General features: G+C 37.8%; 1 protein-coding gene across 2 annotated transcripts in view; it reads left to right on the top strand.

The window, feature by feature from the left end:
• The window catches only part of GABRA4 (gamma-aminobutyric acid type A receptor subunit alpha4), a 37,821-nt gene extending 23,327 nt beyond the window's left edge, over positions 1 to 14,494 (top strand). The window contains exon 9 of one of the 2 annotated variants that reach the window (XM_079307038.1): positions 12,311 to 14,494. In XM_079307038.1, the coding sequence (XP_079163164.1) occupies positions 12,311 to 12,844 (534 nt within the window). In that variant the 3' untranslated portion in view covers positions 12,845 to 14,494. The remainder of the gene's footprint in view (positions 1 to 12,310) is intronic. The other variant, XM_079307039.1, reaches the window with a different exon arrangement.
• Positions 14,495 to 22,920: the final 8,426 nt, after the last annotated feature.

Raw genomic sequence — 22,920 nt, 5'->3', positions numbered from 1 at the left:
TTTGAGAGATTTATGGGCACAGCTCAAGTTACATGGTGGAGAGGGAGAATAGTGAAGATCCTTAGAGGGCCTTTGGTGAACAGACATCTACAGCAATTAATCTGGCTGATGGCCAGCTCTGTTCTCCAAACTCCTGACTTGCAAAGCAAAGATTGGGCCTGATAAATTGTTCTGATGGGCTGTTCTCTGGACCAGAACTTTGTATTTGAATCTGAATGAATACATATTTGAATACATAGACATAATGGAGAGGTACAAAAAACGTGCCAGACCTAGAGTAGTACCACTTACTTTGCTCCTTCTTTGGAGTAGTAGAATAATAGCTTCCTTTGTCCCAGCAATAGTGAAGTGGAGCTAAACCCTCATGCCTCAGGTATGAATGGAAGTATCTGAAAGAGCAGCTTGGTCTTGATGGCAATAGTTGTGCCACAGGTCTGGTTACTGGACTCCTTATGTGGGTGCATAGCCTATCTCCTTTGTCTGACTTAAACTGTCCTGCAGTTAGGACAACATTTCAGTTTTTAAATATAATGACTACTTTTTCTGCTTCAGCACATATCCACTGCTTAGGGTCTTATAGTTTGGGGTTTTTTAGGGCAGTGACATTTAAAACTCAGATTCTAATGAAGGATGTCAGGCTCAAGAAATGCATGGAGTTCATCTAAATATCAGGGCAGGACCATTCAAATGGAGGCTGCTGTGCCATGTGAACAATTTCTTTGAAATATCAACAATTTTCTGCTGCTCTAATTTCATTAGTAAACGTTGTTCTTGATGATTTACAGTCAAGATATGCTAGCATCAGGTTTAAATAGGATGAGAGTGGTTGCAGGTCATAAACAAATGCCACATTTTGCACTAAATGCTGCTTGAAAGATAGGAGATCACCTGGGAGAAGGTTGCAGTGACTTAGTGGGAAGTTTCAATGTTTGGGTACCTGAAGATAGAATGAATCCAAAATGGTTCATTAAGTATTTTGTTAGCTGTGATGCTCAGGTACAATGTTTAGTGGGGCTTTTTATGCTTCCTTGATTTTATGTACCTTTTTGTTGTTTTGTTTCTTCTTATATATATATATATATTTTTTTTTTTTTTTTTTTTAAATTATTTTTGTGTTGCGTTTTTGGGGGGCGGTGTGTTTTCTGCTCATTTGGGGTTTTGTTATTGTTGATTTTGGTTATAGGGTTTTTTGTTTGTTTATTTTGTTAATTTGGTTTGGTTGGGTTTTCTTGTTTGGGTTTTTTTGGGGGTTTTGTTTTTGTTTCGTTTGTTTTGAATTTTGGTGGTTTTTGTTTTGGTTTTGGTTTTTTGCTTGTTTCACTAGACTTAGTTATACTGATCAACTGGCACTGTTAATAATATATAAAGCTAAATATGTGCTCAAATTATATGACTTGGGCATAAATGGAAAACATAATTTTTTTTTTTAATATTTCACATAATATGTCTTTTAAAATACACAAATTAAAGTGCTCTACTAAAAATTTGTGTCGTTCTTCAACAACCTAATATTACTCTACATTTAACATGGTCAGGTTTTGTAATGAATTGAACTGTAAGTAGAAACATTTCTCTACCACAAAGTAAGCAGAGTAATTAATGGAAGTAGGCAATGTAGTATGGGATTTGTGCCTATATTCTGACCCAGCTGTGGTGTAAACTCCCCTGAATTCCAGAATTCAGTTATAATAAAGATAAAAAATGGCAGGGAATTTGATCAAAACTTGTTGGGACTTAATGGTGGACAATGAAGTTTTTTCTTATTGTAGTGGAAATTTTTTTGGGGGGGGAGGTTTGATTTGTTGTGATTTTTTTTTTTTTTTCTTCTTTCCAATATACACAAAAAGAAGCAGGAGTTACATTGTAGCACCTGTAGTGGATAACAAAAAATCCTTCTGGGGTGTTATGTTCTCCAAGCCTTACTAGGAGACGTCATAATTTATCATTCTTCAATTTCCTATAAGCATTAGAATTAACTGTTACAAAGTAGACAGGGAAATATGAAGGATATACTTGGTTGACACTCATCTGATGCTAAAATACCTGACAATGTTTGCTGTAGGTAGTGGAAGACTTTATTTAAATATTAGGATAAGACTTTTCTTTGGAAACCAAAGCACAGTGCAGTTATTTTAAAACATACTGCATCTCATTGTTTTGAATTCAAAAAAGATGTGTGAATGTATTTCTCTGTCATTGTGATGATCTACTAGAAAAACCTCAAAAAGCCATATTCATTACCTTTTTTTTTTCAATAGAATATACAATGCATGCTTCTATTTAATAGTAAGTTAATTTCCTGTCAATACCAGTTTCATGCATTCAAATAGGTCTTCTATTGATACAATGGCAATTTTCTCCCTTTTAAAAAATCTTTTTTTTTGTGGAGGGAAATGTTATATAGTCAAAAAATAGGTGGTAGCTTTTCAGAAATATCAAGTCAAGGACAATCCTTTATGGTGACAGGGGTAAAATGCTCAGATTGTCCAGCATCAACCCTTGCACTGAAAATTGTTAGTTTTCCCTGTGATGGTAAATATGAAATGATGTCCCGAAATGCAAGGCTCTTCAGATTTTCTGCTTAAACCTTTTCATGTATTTATATTTACATTTTAGTTTTGTTTCCTCTCCACAAAGTTTTCAATATTGCTGCATCCAATGACACCAAATCACATTTGAGTTTCCCAGCTGTGTGTGAGATTTCTGGCTGACTTCATTTTTACACTGGGAAATTGAAATCAGAAGAAATAAGTATTGAGTGGCTTGGGAAAATCTACAAGGCAATGAGTGTTCCAAGCACTTTCAGCAAGCTACTAAAGCAAATTTAAATGCAGCTTTAAGGTCAATGAAAATTGAAAGATACAGAAAATAACTAAATTTGGTCCTTGGTTCATAATCAGCCATTCTTCTTTCACAGATGTGCAAAAATCACCTCCACAGTTTATTAGGACATGGCTAATAGCTTTGTTCCCTACCATAGTTATGTTTTAATTTTGTCATAATATAAATAAAATCTTTAAGAATTGTTCACACCAGTGCTTAAGAATCATATATATGCATACCACATTTAAAAACATATGCATACATATATATACATACATGTTTGCATGTGTAAGGCTTTTAGGTAGCACACAGATGGATGGGTTTATTTGGCATCCTTGTATTTGAAAAAGGTTTTTGCAATTTATGTTTCTTTAATAACCTTTTATTAACTTTTCTCCTACTTTGTGCACTTTTATGCCTGTCTAGTGGTAGAACATAGAATGGAGTGCTCTTCTTGCCCCTTTCCCCCTTCCATCACATGATTCAGTTTGCAAAATGAGCAGAGTGGATAGTGGACTGGCTGTCGTAACTTATCTCCTCTTTGTTTTTTCTTTCCAAATAATTTGCACTGCTCTCTGCACTGCTAGAGCTATGCACTAGAATTCATTGTGTTTTGTGGCAGGTGGAGCTTTTACTTGGTCATATTCCAGGGCTCTAGAAGGCAACCCAAAATCTCTAGTATTATTCCAGTAAAATTCTGATTGACTGGCTCTGCAACACAGTAGTAAAACAGGGTAGATTTCTCCTCCAAGTTTTGCTTTTGCTCACAGCAGGTCAATATGGTGACTCAGTGGGATTTGGGACAAGCAGCATTATTTACACTGATGACAACATGCTGCTTTCCTGATAAATGTCAAATAGTGTGAATTTGGCAGGCTATACAATGTCCTCCCAGAAGAACAGACTGTTTTCCTAGGAAGGACTGGTAAGGATAAAAACCACTATGGTAGATTTTAATAGTAAAATATTGCTAAATTACCATACAAACAATTTTGTTGTTGTAGCTAAACAGTAAGTGATTCAGACTTCGGTTGCTCTAAGCCTTCCAATTTTTGTATGAATTTTTGCTTGGATTAATTGAATTCTCCCAGTTTTGGAAGCCCATGCTCTCATATAATACATTACTGACTCTCCTATTTATTAATCTACCTGTGTCTTATTGAAGTTTTAGTAGTGCTGTCATGAAAGACACTAATTGTATCCTTGGAAAATTAACAAAAAAGCATAATGATCTTTATTGACCATTCATTTTTTATTTCATTCTACTAATACTTTGTTGTTACATGCCTGATTATTCTAATAAGCAATTAAAATTCCTTTAAATTTTACAGCTGCTTTGATTGTGGTGCCCTTTTCAGGAAATTTTTTTTTGACTTGTTGGTTTTGTGCTTGAGTTTCATTTTTTACTTAGGGAGATGAAGTATGCAAAATGGTGATTAGATACCTGAAAGAATTAATTACTAAATTTCACTGGGTAGGCACGTACAGAACTGACTTGCTGCTTCTTGTTTGTCATGGTGGATTCCTACCCTGTTTCAGCTCAGTGGCCAGCATGCCTATTAGATACAGCCTTCCACAAATCCCACATGGGAGTCTGGGCAGACTTGAGTCCTCAAGTTTTCAGTATTGGAGAATTAAATTAGTAGCTAGACTGCTAGATAGTCCTTGGCATGTTAAGTTCTATTGAAGCTGCTCTCATTATGTTAAATAATTTATATGGAGCCATGGAGAAGAAGAGGAATTGGTTCTGGAGCCACCTTGCCTGTGCATGCAGTGCAATGGGAGGGCAAGATTGAAGTGTGGAGAAAGCACCATCTCTAACAAGAAACTATGATCACTTGTCCTAGAATATCCAGTGGCCTGGTGGGGAAACGCTTGAGATGTGAAAAGCGCTGTGACAGGGCAGATTTGGGAAGTGGTCTCCTATCTCCAAACCCTTGTTCCCTTCCTGGTTGCTGGTTGCAGTAGAGGAGGACAGAGTTTTGTGAGTGTCTTTTTACAGTGTGACTTAGCTGTCTCACCTCAGGAAAGAACTCAGAGCTGGAAGCACTGCATACAGTTGGGTGGCTCCTTCTGCAGAGGCATGTAATTTAGGCTATGATCCTACCCAAGGGCATTTCTCTCCAGCTTTGACAGCTGCTTGTTGGATGTCAAAGTGTTAGCTCTCGCTCCCACTAGAACTGGTATCAGATGGTGGTGTTGTGACTTGTAAATTCTGCTGTGCATTTATCCCTGGGAAAAGAGAAGCTGCTGCTCTAAGTATGGTACTACCTCAGTCTCAGAGAGAGATACCATTTCAGTGATAACCAGTGGCAAAGATCTGTTGTGAACTAGAAAATGTATTGACCTGCAGCAGTGAGCTCTCCAGCTGAGTAAACAAACAGTTCAAAAGCAGCCCTGGGTTCTTGCACAGTGATGCTGTGAAGCTCTGTCACAGGATGAGCCTGACACAGGTCTTCAGAAGTGTCTATATATCAAACCCCGCAACTGCTGAGCTGTTTTCCAAGGAGTCCTGAGGAAGATTACATTTGAGTTATATTGCCAGGTTTCTAGTTTTAATGTGCACCTGTTTTTCAGGAGTTCATGTTGGCTGTGCTGCCTGGTGATCAGAGGTCCTAGGAAGGGGATTTTCCATGCTGAGCACTACTGATACTCTGTTAGCTCAGGCAGTAGGAGCTGCTTGTTTTAGATTCACATCTCAAAAGGATGTGTCCATCATAAAAACTGTGAAAAAATTTAAAATTGCAGAGACTGATTTAAAGCTGCTATGTAGAGCACTAACAGGCTATGGAAAGATGCTCTTGAGTTGTGTGGAACAGCTGACTGTACAATGCTGTACCAACACAAGAGTTTCTCACAGTTTGCAATGTTCTCACTGCTTTTGTTTTTAAATACAGTCCTAAGGATGAAGTTCCCTGATGTCCTGGTAATCACTTTTATCATTGCTGCATTCTCCCCAGGACGTGGCTTGTGACTTCCAAATTATGTTCTTATTTGTTTTACAGATTCTAGGTTGGCCTTATCATAGGAAATATGTGGTGTGGTTGTTACCAGCTCTCTTTGTTCTGTAACAAGATGACTGAGTTTGTCAGTTCAGTACTGCATATTGCTGTGCTGATGATCCCCTTCCCTTGAACCTCAGCTCAGCTGCTGCACGCTACTTCACTTCATGCTAAATTTGCAATCTTGACTTCATTGAAGTGCAAAATTGCCTTGCTTGTCAAAAACTGGTAATACATACAAAACAATCCAGTACTTTATTTTTTTGGCTCAAGTTGAGGCTTACATAGACTTCGAAATAGTTTCAGAATTCCCACATTATGTGAGCAGCTGTTTATGCTGTACAAACCATGTTAAATATTGAAGAATTTAGATCGACTCATATTTGTGCATCATTTTAGTGCTGTAGTAAACAGTAGTATCCATCAAAGTTGAGCTTAAATGGAAAAGCAAATGACATGTGGGTTGATTTTTGGTAATAGATTTGTTGTAGAGGTTTTTTTTGTTTGTTCTATACATTCTGTCATAGAAGCTGACCATTGAACTTACTCCACAAATCTGCCACAGTATTTAACAATAAATTGTATAGATTTATCCTGAACTATGCTAACAGCATCTTTCATTGTATTATTCATGGTTAGTTGCATGTGAATCCACTGGTCAAAGGAGGGATACAGCATTAATTGCCACATTTTACACACTCTTGTAAAGAGATTGGTTTAGATCTTCTATCTTCATGCCAAAGGAAATGGGCTTTCTGTTCTAGTACTAACAAAAGGGCATCTTGCATCAGGGCATTACACATAGGGAGAATTTGTATGCAACGATTCTTTCCCTAATTTAGTTCTTTTAAAGATAAAATGCATGAGAAATAACGTTATACTTAATATTAAAGCAAAATCTCTATGCCTTTTAAGGGAGTAAATACTTCAAAACTCTTTTTGCATATTGCATGCTATGTGAGAAAACTTGTCTGACTGAATTTGAACCTCCTGTCCTATCCTACAGCCTTATTCCTCCTCAATGAATTATGCTTATGCATAGGATGGGAATTTTCTAAACATGTTTTACTGAACATGTTTTTTGTTTTCCTTTTTTTAGTTGCATTTACTGAGGAAATATTCATTTGGAGAGAAAGGAGGAGTAATTATCAATCTCTTCTGAAAAAGACTGTAGTCTGCATTTTCTCATATTTGGTCAATTCCTTGGCTCATGTATCTACCTCTGGCATGATCAAAGTTTTGGTGATAAATGTTTGAACTCCCATCAAGGCTGGAATTTAGTTTTTACTGTTGTTGATCTTGGCTGTTAAAAATAAAATAGGTGTTAGTGTATCCCAGCCAGCCACAGAGCTTTAGCCAATGAAGATGTCATACAATTAGGACAATATATGTATTCTCTTGAGAGCTTTGTTTATGCACAGACGGGAACTGTGCACTCAAATCACCCAAAATTTTGAAATTCATCCATACTATTTCTGCCAGTAGAGGTTCAGAGACTGAATTCTCCTGACAGGATCTAAGCAAGATGGTTTCCTCTTGAAGGAGGATATATCAGAGCAAAGTACTTTAAACTTCTGATCTGGTGGTGGTTACAATCAGAGTTTGTGGTGTGTGTGGAATTGGTAGGACCAATTGGTTGGACCTATCAGATGGATAGGCTGTTTCAAAGGAAAGGTGAGGCCTCATTTACCTAGGCAGAGTTTGTTGTTTTTATAGACAGGCAATCTTTATCAGATCTATTAAGCCTGGTGCTGCACAGTGGAATAAACTGGTAGTTATGGTAGTTTCCAGGTTGCCATTTTGCATTCCTGACCTATACAGGTTTAAATGTCTCCCAAAAGTCTTACTGAAATGCCTCCAGAAAATCAGAGTCTTTCTCAATCTAGAGTGAGAATGTGAAAAATGTGTGCTCAGTATTTCCTGTGGAGCCCCGTCTGGACTAGAACGGCAGTCCTGTTGGCTCAGGACGATTAAGTGGTTTCCTGATTTGCCCTCAAAAGATTCCTTACTTAGATAATCCCTTCCTTTCTTGGCTTGCATTTTCATTTGGCTTCTATTTGATTTTCATGTTATTTTTCTTATTTTTCTGCCTGTGGTGGCTTGACCTTGGCTGAGTACCAGGTGCCCACCAAAGCTGCTTTATCACTCCCCTCTAAAGTGCATAGGGTAGAGAAAATATAACAAAAGGCTGATGGGTCAAGATAAGGACAGAGAGACATCACTCACCAATTATCATCATGGGCAAAACAGACTTGACTTGGGGAAAATTAGTTTAATTTATTACTAGTCAAAGCAGAGTAGGGTAATGAGAAAGTAAAAACTAAATCTTCCCTGCAGCCTTCTTCCCATGTTTAATTTTACTCCTGAATTAATCTCTTGCCCTACAGTGGTTCAGGGGGATGGGAAGTGGTAGTTACAGTCACTTCATTACAAGTTATCTCTGCTACCACTCCTTCCTCCTCAGGGGGATGAATCTTCAAACTCTTGTCTTGCTCCAGTGTGAGGTCCCTCCTGGGAGAGACAGTCCTCCATGAACTTGTCCAGCGTGAGTCCTTCCAGGCTCTGCAGTTTGTCATGAGCTGCTCCAGTGTGAGTCCCTTCCATGGAGTGCAGTCCTTCAAAAACCTCCACTGTCTGCAGGTTTATGTTTGCCACATACAGGGGAAGTTTCTGGCAGCTTCTTGCAGAAGCCACCCCTGTGACCCCTCTGCCATGCAAACCTTGCACTGCAAAGCTAATCAGTGCTTCCAAACTAAAAGGCAGTAGTTTTGTGTTTCTTGCTGTTGTTTTCAAAAAGATAAAGTGAAATAATTTTGGGAGGTAGCAAGTGCTTTTTGCTATGTTTATAATTTTGTTGGTCAGATTGTCATTATCACATTATGCTTTTACTAGGGGTATATACCATAACTGAAATGACTGTGAAATGTTTTCCTAATACAATCTGAGTGTTGTATTTTACTGTGTTTTACAACAGAATTCGGTTCATTAAGGCTTGCCACAGAATCAGGCTTGTTCAATATTTTTATTAGTGACCTTGTCTCTTATCCTCAGATGATGTAGAGTTGTGAGATAGCTTTTGTACAGAGGAGAAATAGAATAATGTAGGAAGGAATAGAGAAATATGTAAGGGCCCTATGTATAAAACCAATAAGAATTTTTGCTAGAAATCTTTTAACTGGATAACTCAACAAGGAGGGATATCTGAGTGCTTTGAATGAAGATAATGAGCTATTGTTATGTTATTATCCGAGTAAAACAAATCAAGGAAAGAATAAATGAGGGGACGTGCTGGTGAAGCCACCCTGACAAGGAGAGTGCATTCTGCTGAGCCATGACAGGGCATGGATCTGGGTACTCCATGGTGTGTGCTTGTTTCAGAATCTTTCAAGAACAAGATTCTATTCCAGAACACAAATCCAAACTATTGCAATGACATTGTGCAAGAGCAACGGGGTTTCTGTGATACATTGTCTGTGGAGCGTGTTAGAAATGCCATTTCTGTTTTCCATGCTCTGGGTGATTGGAAGGTGGTTTCCAGGGAATTAACAAAAAATGTACCTGTATCTTTGGTGCTTGTTATGCTGTGTTATTTTTTGATCTTACAATGTTATGTATTTGGGCTTTATGTGTACATTTATGTGTATGTTATGAGAAAATTGTGTTCCTCCCTAAAATTAAGATTTTTAAAGTATTGGAAGTTTTCTGTGAAAGTAACAAGAAAGCAAGTGCCCAGTAAGCTTTTACACAGATGCACATTTTTAGCATTTGAAATAGTATAGATAATTTTATTCTAGAATAGGGACTTTAATGTAGAATAAGTAGTGAATCCAATAGCAACAGGTCTGATTTGGTCATTTAGATGACAGTTGAAGTAGGGGAGAAGATGAGGTATTATGCAAATATATGGATGAAAACAAGTTCCTACAAAAGAAATGGAAATTACAGGAATGTGGTGAGCCTGACTGTTACCTGTCTGTCTTACCTGTGTCTGTCTGTGATGGTGCACAAAAGAGAGGTGTACTGAGATGGTCATTGAGAACAGGTGACAGTACAAGTGAGCAAGAACATAAAATGGTGCCTCTGTAAATTAATTGCACCTAATTTATTGTTTTGCTCTTTGGACTATTCTTTATGGTTGTATGTGGAGTGACTAAAGATGTGCTAATTCTGTTCTCCAGCAGCAGCACTTCTAAACTGCTTGTCTAAGGTAGACAGAGAACAGAAGGAACTCAGACATGTCTTGGTTCCAGTGCAGATTTTCTTTGCAATCCCTGTCCCAGCCCATGGATTTTTGCTTCCTAGGCACTGCTTGAGAGCTTTACAGTGGGTGACACATACTTGAGCAAAGCCAGGTTGTCCAAGGATCTGCATGAAGAAGATAAAACTCACCTTCTCTCATTGACTGGTGCCAGCTTCTCCATGTTGTTTTGTTGTTTTTGTTGTTTTGTCTTGTTGGTTTTGAATAATGATGACTTCCATCTGCTCAGCTTTGCAAGCTTCAAGTGACATGGCACCCCATTAGGTATTACCAAGTCTCGAGTAAATGTACCCCTGTCCTGATTCTACTATATAATTTCAATTTAGCAGTCTTGAAAATGGCTTTACTATTCCTGGGTCATTGAGAGCTCTAGTATGAAAGTATCCAGTTTGCACACCTGTGTACTTCTGCACTTCCCAAAGAGTGACAAGAGAGGCTTCTCTACCAAACAGAAAAGTTAGTGTTTCTTTCAGGAAATACCTGTTTCTTCTGGTGTTTCTTACAGTCCTCTGCTTCTTTGGATTGCAGATGCAGAATAATAAATAAAAGAGATTGACATGCTTCTATGCAGGAAGGAAAACTGCAATTTAAGAGGGATTCTTGGATATATGAACTGTGAGCTGGCAAGCACCTCAGCCATGAACAGGCATAAAGCTGTGACAGTTTCAGATAAATTCAGGCCAACACTATTGCCAGTGACAGATTTGTACTGCAATTAACAGGATTAGGGACCAGCATTCTGGTCATGATGGGAATAATATCAAATGATTTGTGTATTTATTTATTTATTTATTTATTATTTCTTTAGATCTCTTTTCAACTTCAGTTTCTCTCTTTCCTTGAGCAGAACAGTGAAGCCAACAGATGTAGCAGATAGACACAGTGCCTCTCTTGTCACTACTCAAGGTGCTGCTCGTACCTTGAATTTTTCCTAACCTGCTCTCTGTGACTGCTCTGTCACTTGGCTGGACAGAACTGCTGTTGGATGAAGAAGGAAAGACATCACAGCCTGATCCCTGTCCCTTTGATTTGTGCTGTGAGCTTTGGCAGGGTTCTCTGGGAAGGCTGGAGGGAAGGGGAGCCAAAGGCACAGTTGGTATGGTGCAGGGCAATGCTTGGGAGTTGTATCATCAGAGAGGCATAAAACACAGAATTTTTTATATGTACCAAGTGGTTGTTTCATCCTGTCTGTACTTAGACCTGTATACCCTATTTGTCCTCAAGTCTTTGTCTTCTGGAAAGCAGTTAGTTTCTTAATTAGAAGAATTCTAATATTCTATTATATTAGAATAGTCACATATTATTTCTAAAGCATAAAACATATAAAACATATTATATATGTTTTATATAATATTTAGGTGCAGGGCTGAAGGTCAGAATTCTTTAGATTCCTTTCCAGAAGGAAATCCAGGACATGTTGGTCTTCCTCTTAAGTGCAGAGAAGAAAGGCAGACACTAAGTCCCACTACCACAAGTCAGAAGAATATTAATCTCTGATGGATTTCCTATTCCTGTGCTTCTTTATCTGTATTTCAGTTTCTCATGCAGCCTAATAAGTACTATTTGGTTGAAGAATATCTTTCAGAAAGACATCCAGACTTGCCTGAAGACACCAAGTGATGGAGAATTCACCACTTCTCTTACTTAATGAATGGAGAGGAGTAGTTGATGAAAAACTAACTTATTCCCTGGTTCAGTGGTGCTTGGTGAATTTATAGCCTGTGGATGATGTGAAAAAGCACTGGGGTTTTTTCTGAAAGACCAGCAGTGTGGTAACTTGGTTTGCTGTATACTTGCCTTTCTACAGCCACTTCTATGGAAGACTAGAGTTCCTAGTATATGGTAGTTATTTTTCTGGAGATATAATGCATAAACAAACCTTCATGGCTGGTAAGTTGCATCTAGAATGTTTTTATATCATCAGAGAAATAGGTACACATTAGAGAATCTTGTTTTTGAGCTCGAGCCTGGGAAAAAACTGTGACTCTAAGCTAACAGTTTCATGTCTTCACTCTGGTATTCCAGCCACAGGTAAAAGGAATTCTTGTTTGTGACTTTATATGCTATTAAATCTATTTTCATGAGTTTTTGGTATCTTTGTTCTTCAGGATCAAGCTACTGGTTATATTAGTGAGTATTACTCAGACACTGCTTGATTGTAGTTTCCATTGTTTTTGTTTTGAGTGTTTATTTTAAGATTGACAAGTATTTTTTGGTAACTTTGCAGAATACAGATGCCAATTCAAATGTGAGGAAAAGAACGAATGCCACAGTACAGTCTGAAGCTGATGGTGGGAGCCGAATTGACACAAGGCACAGCTCTGTCCAGCCTTCCTCTGTAGCTCAGGGGTCTTCTGACATTACACCCCACTCCCTTTCTGCATCAAGTCCCAACCCTTTCACACGAATCAACACATCAGAGACATTATCTTCTGCAAGAGCTACCCCTCCAGCTCCTCCCTCTACCCCAATTTTAACTGGATTTGTATCCCAGCATGCCACAGCTGGATCCCCTTCCATTCAGCACTTGCTTGGATCTAGACTGGAGCAGATTCAGACCACCACACCTAATACATTAGGAGCATCTGCAAAGCCATCTGCTGTCACACCACCTCCTCCCCCTGCCTCCCACTCTGGCACGAGTAAGATAGACAAATATGCACGCATTTTATTTCCTGTTACCTTCGGAGCATTTAACATGGTCTACTGGGTGGTGTATCTATCCAAGGATACCATGGAAAAATCAGAAAGTCTAATGTAGTTTTGCTGCTATGTAGTAGTTCCTAAAGTATACTCACATTTGATGCAGAGTTTCTTCTTTTGAAACTATTTAAAAAGGTCAGTAATTCTTATTTATAAAAGCTGTGTGCTACTCTCCCATTCTAAAGGCTGGAGTTATTGGGGATAATTAGTTAACTCTTAACAGAGTAATGGGTAACAGTAATGGGTCTTCCTCCCTTCAGCCAGCAATGAACCAACACTTGCTTGAGACAAACTATTCTGGCTGCACAGAACTTTCATTTGGGAGGAGCATGCACCTGAAAAAAATCAGAGGCAGAGGTGCACAGTTGTGTGGTGGAACACATCTGACTGCTAGGAATATGCATGTTGGCTGTTACAAATGAGGCACCCAGCACTGCTGTCTGGACACAGCATTGCATTCTCTGAGTGTGAGGTATATGTCCTGAATATTTTGACAGTGCTTGCTAGAAAAGGACTTTCCCTGCTAGTTTAAATTGACAGAATGGGGGGAAGAAAATCAATTGTGGCAAAAGGGAAGAGACTCCAGCCTGGGAGAGTGCAACTCCAGGAAAGTTATGCAAAGGAGTTGTAGAGCTCCATATATTTTTACTAAGCATTATTTTGCATTGTAACCTGGGAAATTCTCACAACAAACTAAGAATGAATGAACCTTGTAAAATCTGATGTAATTCTCAAAATTGGATTTTCTTGTTTGGTAAGGTGATCTTAAGTGGGCGATTATTCTTTGACCTTGCTGACCAGCTTGAGTGGATTTATTCCTGAATTACAACAATTGCAGTAGATGAGGACCAGACCACAATGTTCAACTTTTTATTTGATTTCTTTGCTTTTTCTTCAGATGCTTTGGGGTTTGGGTTTTGGTTTGTTTTTGGGCTTTTTCCTCCATGCTTTTCAGTTACTCCTGATTTCCTTTAAACACATATTCCATTGCTCCCCCCCCCTCCCCGCCTCCCCCTTTATGTAATGTTTGTGTTAAGTTAAGTTTTCAATACAGTTTTAAAAGTGACTTCAAAATTAAGCAAAAAAGCGCTCATAGATGCATAGATGAGTGTGGCATGTCACTGAGTGAATGAAAGACACCCTTTTTGAGAAGGACTGCTGTGAAATAAATAAGAAGGTAAACTTTCTAGGTGGATCCCAGGCTAAAAAAGTTAATTTATGATCCATTTGTTTATTTTAAACTGTGACATTGATAGGTGCTTTTCTTACCAAATTGCAGTATGCAAGCAGGCAACTTTATTAAAGAATTGAGTAGTTAAACCTGATAGAAATCCTGATCATAGATGTTATTTTCACTAGAATGGGTAGAAAACATATTGCAGTAAGTACAACAAATGTTTGTACAGATCTGTCTGGCTTGGCAAATGGTTAGTGTTTCTGTGCAGGTGACAAGTGAAAATCAAAGGCCAACTTCTCAGCTATGATTTGGCTGTGCCTTTAAAGGTCTGGACTAATCCTTAGCTTCAGTTGATGGAATAGCAGGTTGGTAGCTTATTGTCAGTCTCATGCTGCAGGGCAGATCAGGTGAGTGTTGAATGGTTCTGTGCCTAGGTAATGACCAAGGGACTTATGGAGACCACAAGCTGCTGGCAACAAAAGGCATTAATAAAACTGCCCTAGACTATGCTGGGACAAGAGTCAGGGTAAATGGTGAAACTATGACACCAAAATGGTGAAACTATGACCGTGCCTCTCCAAGCCTTTTAGCCAGCTCATGGCTGAGATTCTGACTTTTAACTTAAGGGACCTGGGAGATACCTGGCAAGAGATGCTACAGTGTGCAATATAGATCCCAGATGGTTCTTTCATGTGTAATAACGAACTGTAGATGATAGATTGCAGTGGGAATATCTTAGATAGCTTTATTATAATGGAGCGATACAAACAGTTGCCTTAGTCTTTCTTTTTCTTTAGGGATGCTCTCAAAAGGCCAAGTATGGTTCTTTCCTTTTTCATCTTTTGCATCTAGAAGATGCCTGAGGTCACAGCTCTCGTTAGGAAAACATTATGTGGCATATCACAGACCTGGGAATGGAGCACCCATGCAAGATGTCTTACTGCATAGTTTGTATCTTTGGATGTCCTGCTAGCTGCTGTAACTGTTTCCTCTCTTACTTAGGTCACATTGTTGCAAATTGTTAGAATAAAAGATAGTGAGAGAATTATTTATTTGGTTTAGTCAGAATAAACAAAGCTAAACCTCTGGCAATTCTTGATTATAATTGCACCAATGATAAAATACTTCTAGCAGAATGCAGAATGGTGACCTGCTGTGTGGAGAACCCAGTATTTGCACCAGAAATTACCGAAATTACTCTTTGCTTTCTTCTGTGATGAAAAGGGAGGATGTTTTCTCACAAGCAGAGCCTTAAACAATTCATTAGAAACAGTTTTCTATTCCTTCCACTCGTCTCTGTATACTGATTTTATAATCAGCTTTTCCTAGTACATTGTTTAGTGGGATCAACACTAGTTCAGCCTAAGATTGACCTAAATGTGCTGCTTGAATTCATTTATAGTTTCTGTTTAATTTTAAGGACTTAAAAGGAAGAAAAAGGATTACAAAAATAATAAATTCCAAATATTTATTTCTATGCTTCCATTTTGGGAGAAATTTTTAATGATAACACAGAAAAAGTTACCTATTTTAAATCCCAGGGTATTTCTGAAGTACCTTCCAACACTTCCATGCCTAAATTAAAAATTAAGTATATAAAAAAAAAAAATCATTATGAGTCTAAGACTAATTTATTGAACTGTACTACATTTTTGTGTTGAAGCATATGAAGGAATTACCATAATTAACTTTCCAAAGTACATGTGAACAATATAAATAGAAGTTTATTGTTGAGAGTTGTTCTTCATTATTTTTAATCTCCCTGGATTATCAGAAACAGTAAAACAATAAAGAGCCTGCAATATACTCAGTGACACCATAATTTGAAAGTACAAAAGGAGGAATATGCAAAATATAGTTCAAATGTTCAAAAATGCTAGCTAAAATCCTAAGGGAGAATATTGCAGGTGTCATTTCAGTGACCAAATAGCTTATTAGTGATGAGCTTCAGTGAGAGGGACTCTATGAGAGCTATATTTTTAGTTTTTTGTTCTTTTTTCTATTTTTTTGATTTGTTGAACAATTTTTTTTACAGTATCATAGTGGTTTAAAACTAATCAAACACTTCAGGTAAGTTCACATCTATCAACAGGAAAGGAAACTGGATAGAAAGGCAAAAAACATTTATAAGGAAACAGAAATTGATCTACACTGACGTTTCCTCAGAGACTTTGTTACCAGCAGCAAAACTCCTACAGACTGCAGTGATGCAGTGCTGACCACTAATGCAGTCCTTTGAGAAAAACAGTTAAAATTTGGTACAGGAAGATTGCCTTCACAGGAACTGAAGTGTGGTTTGTAGTCAATTGTGAGCCCACTATTAACAGATTTCACTGCAGTTGTGAAAATAAGATGAGAAAGGTGGCAAACTTAGACCCCAACCCTTCACGGTGACCTGAACTCTTAGAGCTCACCGGCTCTGGAATTTTTGTACTGGTATCTGTTTTTTCTTCTATTAAAATGGACTTGTCTCCATCAAATGGATGTAGATAGAGTATTTCTTCTTCCATGTGTCTTTGAAGGGGAAAAAAGTAGACTTTTTACATTGTTTAGTTATCCACTCTACATTGCCCTTTGATCAGGCAAGTAAACTGGACAAGATTTGAATGAAAGAGGTAAATAGTTTAATAAGGAATGTGATTAGAGCTTTTCTGTTAAGAGGAGCTAAGATTTATTGATTACAGGGTGTTGAAGTGTAGTCTTTGGCATCTCATCATCTTGATCACTCAGAATGGACCTTACCAAAAAGTAAATGTATTTAATATGATTTAACCAGTATTTCTACAAAAATTTGAATTGTCAGCTTTTTGGTATGCCCAGAGTTCCATGTTCTTCTATTGTTTTCTGTACCTCCTGTATGTCATTTGGCCTCAGTGTACCTTAATGCTGTAGCTCATTGTCTGTATGCCACGTGAGAATGTCAAGGTATGCAGTATCTATTTATCCAGTTTATCCAAAGCCAAACTTTCCATATTCCTTGTGCTGCTAGAAGTGTAGGGAAGGCCAGAATGGAAGAAATGACACACAGGCTCTGTAAGAGACACACACTTGCCATCTGAGACATTTTTCCACAGGTACTACAGTTTTCTTAGGAGAACATTTTCAGAGTTCTGTAGCACACTATGCTGCTCAAAAGCTGCCAAGAGGTCTGTTTGGATTCCAGAGTAGATCATGGGCTTTGCACACTTCTTAAAACTTTTGCTTGACTTAGAAGATTAAGGAGGAAAGAAATTTTGGTGAGTTGTACCTTGTCTGCCTGGGACTTTCCAATAGGGCTTGACCTCACTAAAACAGAAAGGGTTTGTGTGGCTAGCACAGTTATGAATTGCAATACAGACAGCTGACAAAAACTGACCCTTGTTTTTATTTAATCCTAGTGTTGAATAATAGATTAGAAATAAAGCAGGTGTGATTGCGAGAAGAATAGGTTTGGTATAACATCTGCTGATTTTATTGACAAAGCCAAAGGTGATCCAAGTTGTAGAAAACTTAGCTGCAGGGCTATACAGGAGGAAGTTGCAGCAGGTCAGTGCCAAGTGGGGAGAAAAGGAGGTGCTTCCCTTCATATTCTGACAGGAGTAAAGCAATAAGGCAAAGCAGTACAGCTCCTCCATTTGTATTTGGTAGAACAAAACTGCATAAACAAAATTTCATACTCAATGAAAATTTAAGTGGCAAATAACATGGAGGTCACTATTAACACCAATCACCAACCCCCCCCCAAATCCAGGAAAAAAATTAAATTAAATGAAATGACAGTAGCATCATTTTATTTTTTGGTTTTTTTAAGACCTTGCATTTCTTTCAGTGTGGGCTTCCAAGGTGAGTTTACATTTTTTAAGAACCTCCTCTGGTACCTACTGACACAAATATGTGTTTTTCATTTACTGCAGTTCACTTTAAATGGAACGTTTACTGGAAGGAAAAATGCCATTTTGAAAGGGTCTGATATGTGTTAATTTGTATAATTCCCATTTGTAGGCCTCTCCTCAGAGTCAAGATGTAGCTATTTTGGAGAATGTGAGTGTGGTGAGAGTTTCAGCATGTTCTGAGTAAATCAGGCTCTGGAAGTAAATTTTTGCCACATCCCAGGCAAGTGAGAGTAGTGCAAAGTACAGAGCACCCTGTAAAGATCTCTCTTTGCTAATGTTATACTCTGTGTTAACTGGAGGGAATGAAAAATGCAATTATTTTAAAATTGATGGAATTTGCAAAACGTACTTTGTTTTCATATGAATTAGAAATGTGCAAGATACTTATTTCAGAATTGAATAGCATTGTCTTCTAGTCCATAACTTACTGCATCTAAAAGTATCTCTTAGACTTTCTTATGGTTTATGTATTATTCCACTGGAAAGAATTTCAAAGAAAACCAATGAATATCCATTGCAGTTCAGTATTTTTTTAACCATAATTCTGTTTTTATTTTCTTGTGCAAGAGAAATTGAGAGCATGATGGCTTCTTCAAAATAAAAATAACAGCAGCAAAACAAAAGCCTTGGAGATTCCCTTTTTTAGAAAACCTTATAAACCCACATCTATTTTTGATTTTTTTTTTTAATAACATAATTTTAGCATTTAAAAATACTAATGCTGTTGCAGCCTGAATACATATATACATATATCCCTTGAAATAATTCTATTTCCCTGAATTTTAAGGAGTCAAACTCAAGATGCACTTGCTTATAGTTCTGTATTGAAAGAGTGCCTTTCTGGATGGAAAACACTATGTCAGGTAGGTTTTTTTTTTTTAAATTTATTACTATCTTCATTTAACTATTTTCAAGAAAAAAAAATCTGGAGGAAGAGTGTGGTATTACTGAATTGATTTTCAAATAGCATGAAGATCTGGGTTATTTCCTGCTGGTCATCTTGCTGTTCTGTCAACATTTGCTTAGTGTTTTCGTGAGTGCTGTATCCAGTTTGCTGTTAACTGACATAGCAATCTGTGGATGATCTGGTGACATAAAGGAAATCATTGTTTGTGAATATGTTTTCATCCTTGGAAAAACATAAGCGGAGTTTGGTAGAAGAAGCAGATGACAGTATGAAGCACTCAGCTCTACTTCTGAGCTCAATACATTGAAAAATTAAAAAATTTGAGTACTGCTTTGTCTTGCATCATCTTGTGCTGGTGGCTCATCTCCATGGTAAATAAAACTGCAATGAGGATGGAGGGCTCAGAAGTAAAGATTGTCTACAAGTATTTCTTCAAAATTATTTTGAAATATGAGATAGCTAACCTTATTACTAACAGTAATGTCACAGTATGCTTTATATTTGCAAGCTTGAAAATCTCCTTTTTGTAAGTTGCACCAGGTTGTCAAATGAACTTTTCATGAATAGATGATTCTGCATGTACATGTATTTAATTTTTTTAATAATTTTTGGAAACGTTCTCTGTCACCAGACAGGTGGTGGAGATTTGAGGTGTTTCAGATAACCAGAGTTCTTGAGCAATTACTTTAAAATATTTGTTTCATAGATAGATGCCTTGCAAATCAATGCAGCAGTGCTTTTGTGGTGCAAACTAAACCACCTGTGAAAAATCCTGGCCTTGAATACTCAACCCATATTTGAAGGGCTGATGAAGCATTTTGGGCAAGGCAGGACTTCAGGGCATGTTTATTCTAAGGCTTCTGAATTGGAGCTGGCTTCTGTCCTGCCATCTTCTGAATCATTCTGCACCAGAGACTACAAACAGAATCCATGGGCTTTTTGCAAACTTTTTTTGACTCCACCATAAAACTGTATTACTGCTGAATGTAGCACTCTCACCTTCTTTTCTATTGCCTTGCTTTGTGTGTGGGGAAGTATTTCAGTGCTTGTGGGGGGTAGGCTGGAATAACTTGTCTAGCTAAACCCCCAATTTTCTTGTTTCCTTTTGGCTGGTTAGTAATAGTGGGATCTGTCTGATCTGGCTCCCATCTTAGTGCTGGTACAAAGGAGGGTATGAGGAGCCTGGATTGATGCTTTGAGCTGGGTTAATGCTGGTGTGAAATCATAGTCTTGAGGATTCTCCTCTCACCTCCACTGTCATTAAAATAGAGGCTCTCTCAGGCTTTCTCAAACCTCCTGTGTCCCCTGTGGTAATTTTTCATCCACAAAGGATGAATTATATCAATGTCAATTATATAAATCAATTATATCAATCAAATGATCAATTGTGAGTTATATCAATGACAACTCACAGACCAAAACAAGCAAACAAAAACAAAAAAAAGGAGAATTTTTGAAAGAGCCAAAATCTATCAAGTTATTTGGAGGGAGAGAAAATGAAGAGAAGGAAAAACATGAGTATGGATGAAAAATTTAGTTTCTTGCAGTACTCAACTAAGCAGTTATTTTAAGATATGTCCTATTAGAGGTACTAGAACTGCATCTGGCAGGAAACAGCCTAGAAATAATTATTTCTTCATTATAAATATAATGAGAAAGTAATAAAGAAAAGTGTCTAATGTCCTATTATAAACATTTGTGTTCCATTGAAATGGTTTTTGAAAATGGTATTTTCATTGTCAGCCAGGAAGTATTAGGAGACAGTATGGGAAGGGAATGAGTTTTATTAAGTATTACTGTTTCCCTTTGTTTTAGAACATTTCCCAACCAAAAATGTAAACAGTAACATTAAAAAAAAAATCTTTCTGGGGCTCTATATATTTAATTTTCAGTAATGAAGTGCTTTGGAATGTTAGCATTTAATTTGCTTTATGTTTAAGAGACTAAGTAGAGAGAATTCTCTGTCTCTGATTTAATTCAGTTATCAGAGCAGATGTGGATGAAGAAAATAGCTTTCATTACAGTAACAATGAGTTTTTTGAAAGTATCATGCTCTTCTACTAAATCTGAAGACTTTATTCTTGTACCTGAGTGCATGGTGCTGTTTAAACCTGAGCATTTTTGAATCCAGTCACTGCTACAGTTTGTGGGTTGTACCTGCATATAAGGTTGCCATGGATGAAAATCTGTGTCCACAGCTTGGCACTTGCAGAGCAAGTGATCCCACAAAAGGCAGAGGTGTGAGTGCAGCCCACTGTGGGTGCATGGGAACTGTTCTGTTGCTCATTTGGGAGAAGATTCAAGTCTATGGTAAGAAACAGAGGGTGGAGGAGAGTGTGACTGTCTCTTTCAGGGGCTTAGCAGAGTTTATATTGGATTAAGCCACTTATGAAAATGCCTCCTAAATTCTTTTCCAAATAGGCAGCTTAGGAGCAAGCTGAGTGCAATGTGGAATTTGACTCCAACTGCAAATCCTGCACAAGGATCAGCACAGTTAATCTCCCCTAAGGTTTCTGATGCTGTGGCTAGAAAACTGAAAAGATGTCAGGTATCTCCTGCTGCCAACAAGAAGAAATGCCTTCATGTTGCTGTGCATCCAAGCTGTCCTGCAGTGCAACAGGGTCTTTGAGGTAGTGGGGGTGAGATGGAAAAATACTTATTTGGAATACAGAATAGGGCAGAGTGAAAACTTCCCTCAGATCAGCACTGCTCATGCACACTGAAACAGCACAAAGGATCACCAAGGTGTGTGGCAGTCTTGTCTTCTTGCTTACCTGCTAAATGTTTTGAAATGAAGAGTGGTGGGAATGACAAATACAGGTCTGGTAATGAAACAGAAGGTGCTTAGTGCTGCTGCCTGGTAAGTACCCACAGTCTCCTGCCAGCAATTTTTGGGCCTTCTCAGAGACAGAACTGCATCACTGACTTTTTTGTAGCTACAATTTTTATGCCTCTACCATGTCTCCCGTAACTTAAACATTGGAAAAAGGGGGTTTCTCTTTGATGCTCTATTTTGTTGCATGATTATGCCCATTTCTTCATTTTGTTGCATAATTATGAAGAAGAAAATCAAGCTGAATCTTTCTCATTTTTTAAAACATTTTTTAAAAGAGATTTCCTCACCAGCACACGTGGAAATCATAAGCTCCATTGCAAACTTCAGGAATGTAGGAAACACTTCTATGCAAACTTATGTCTATGAGTATCTCACAAAGGTAGCTTTTGTTTTCAGATCTTTAATTTGAAGAATATTTAGTTAAAACTTCTAAAATTTAAAATGCAAAAATATTTCCTCTGTACTGAGAATGTAAATCATATTTGTAGACATTTCACTTAGAAAAGGTAAGGCAAAAGGTATGTAGGTTTTCTGTTAAGCTAAACCAGATGCTTAGCTGTGAGATACTAAGTAGCCATTTCATAAACACATGGATTATAATTTTTCTCCTTTGGAGAATGTGGAGATGATATATAAAGAGAAGGTGGGAAATTTCTGTGGAGAGGTCATAAAATGCTACTTCTCACTTCCTCTCTGGCTATCATATGCAAAAATATAGTGAAATCAGATAAGAAAAGATACGTGAGTGAAAAAAAGACAGTTTTTGATCTTCACATTCTCAGCTGATCTTACTAAGTATGCAATTAACCAGCTTCCCTGTATACTTCCAAGTTTTCTTTCTGTTATGCCATGGGTGAACTGTGGAAGACCTAGGAATTTTTAGGTTCAATTCATCAGTCCAGTTAGAATGGCATTCAGTGTTGGTCTTGTGAGTTAGGAGCATGTTTTAGTAAGTAATCTGTTTAGCAGGAGAAGGTATCCTAGTTCTGGATAAGAACAGCTCAGGTAATTGCTGAAGTAAGATGTAGGAGTTGGATTAGGTTAAGGGCTGCTGATTAGCTGTTTTAAACTTCCGAAATGGACAATTTAAACCCACTCTTTGGCATGTTCTGCTACTTTTGCACTATTTTGATTTGTTCAGTTTCTGTCCCTGACTTTGCTCCCTTGCCTTGTGGCTGAGGTGAGGAGCAGCAGTTTCTGGGATGGTGTGGGATTCCCATGCCATCCCTTTAGCCACAGGCTCTCCATGCATCACATCTCCATCACCAGTGGACAGCAGAATCTGGGCAGGGAGAGGGTGTGCATCCATGCCAGTGGCAGATAAGCCCTGGCAGTCAAGCAA

Source organism: Erithacus rubecula (assembly GCF_903797595.1).
Source record: "Erithacus rubecula genome assembly, chromosome: 5".
NCBI classification, from domain to species: domain Eukaryota; kingdom Metazoa; phylum Chordata; class Aves; order Passeriformes; family Muscicapidae; genus Erithacus; species Erithacus rubecula.
This window is presented reverse-complemented; position numbering and strand designations above follow the sequence as displayed.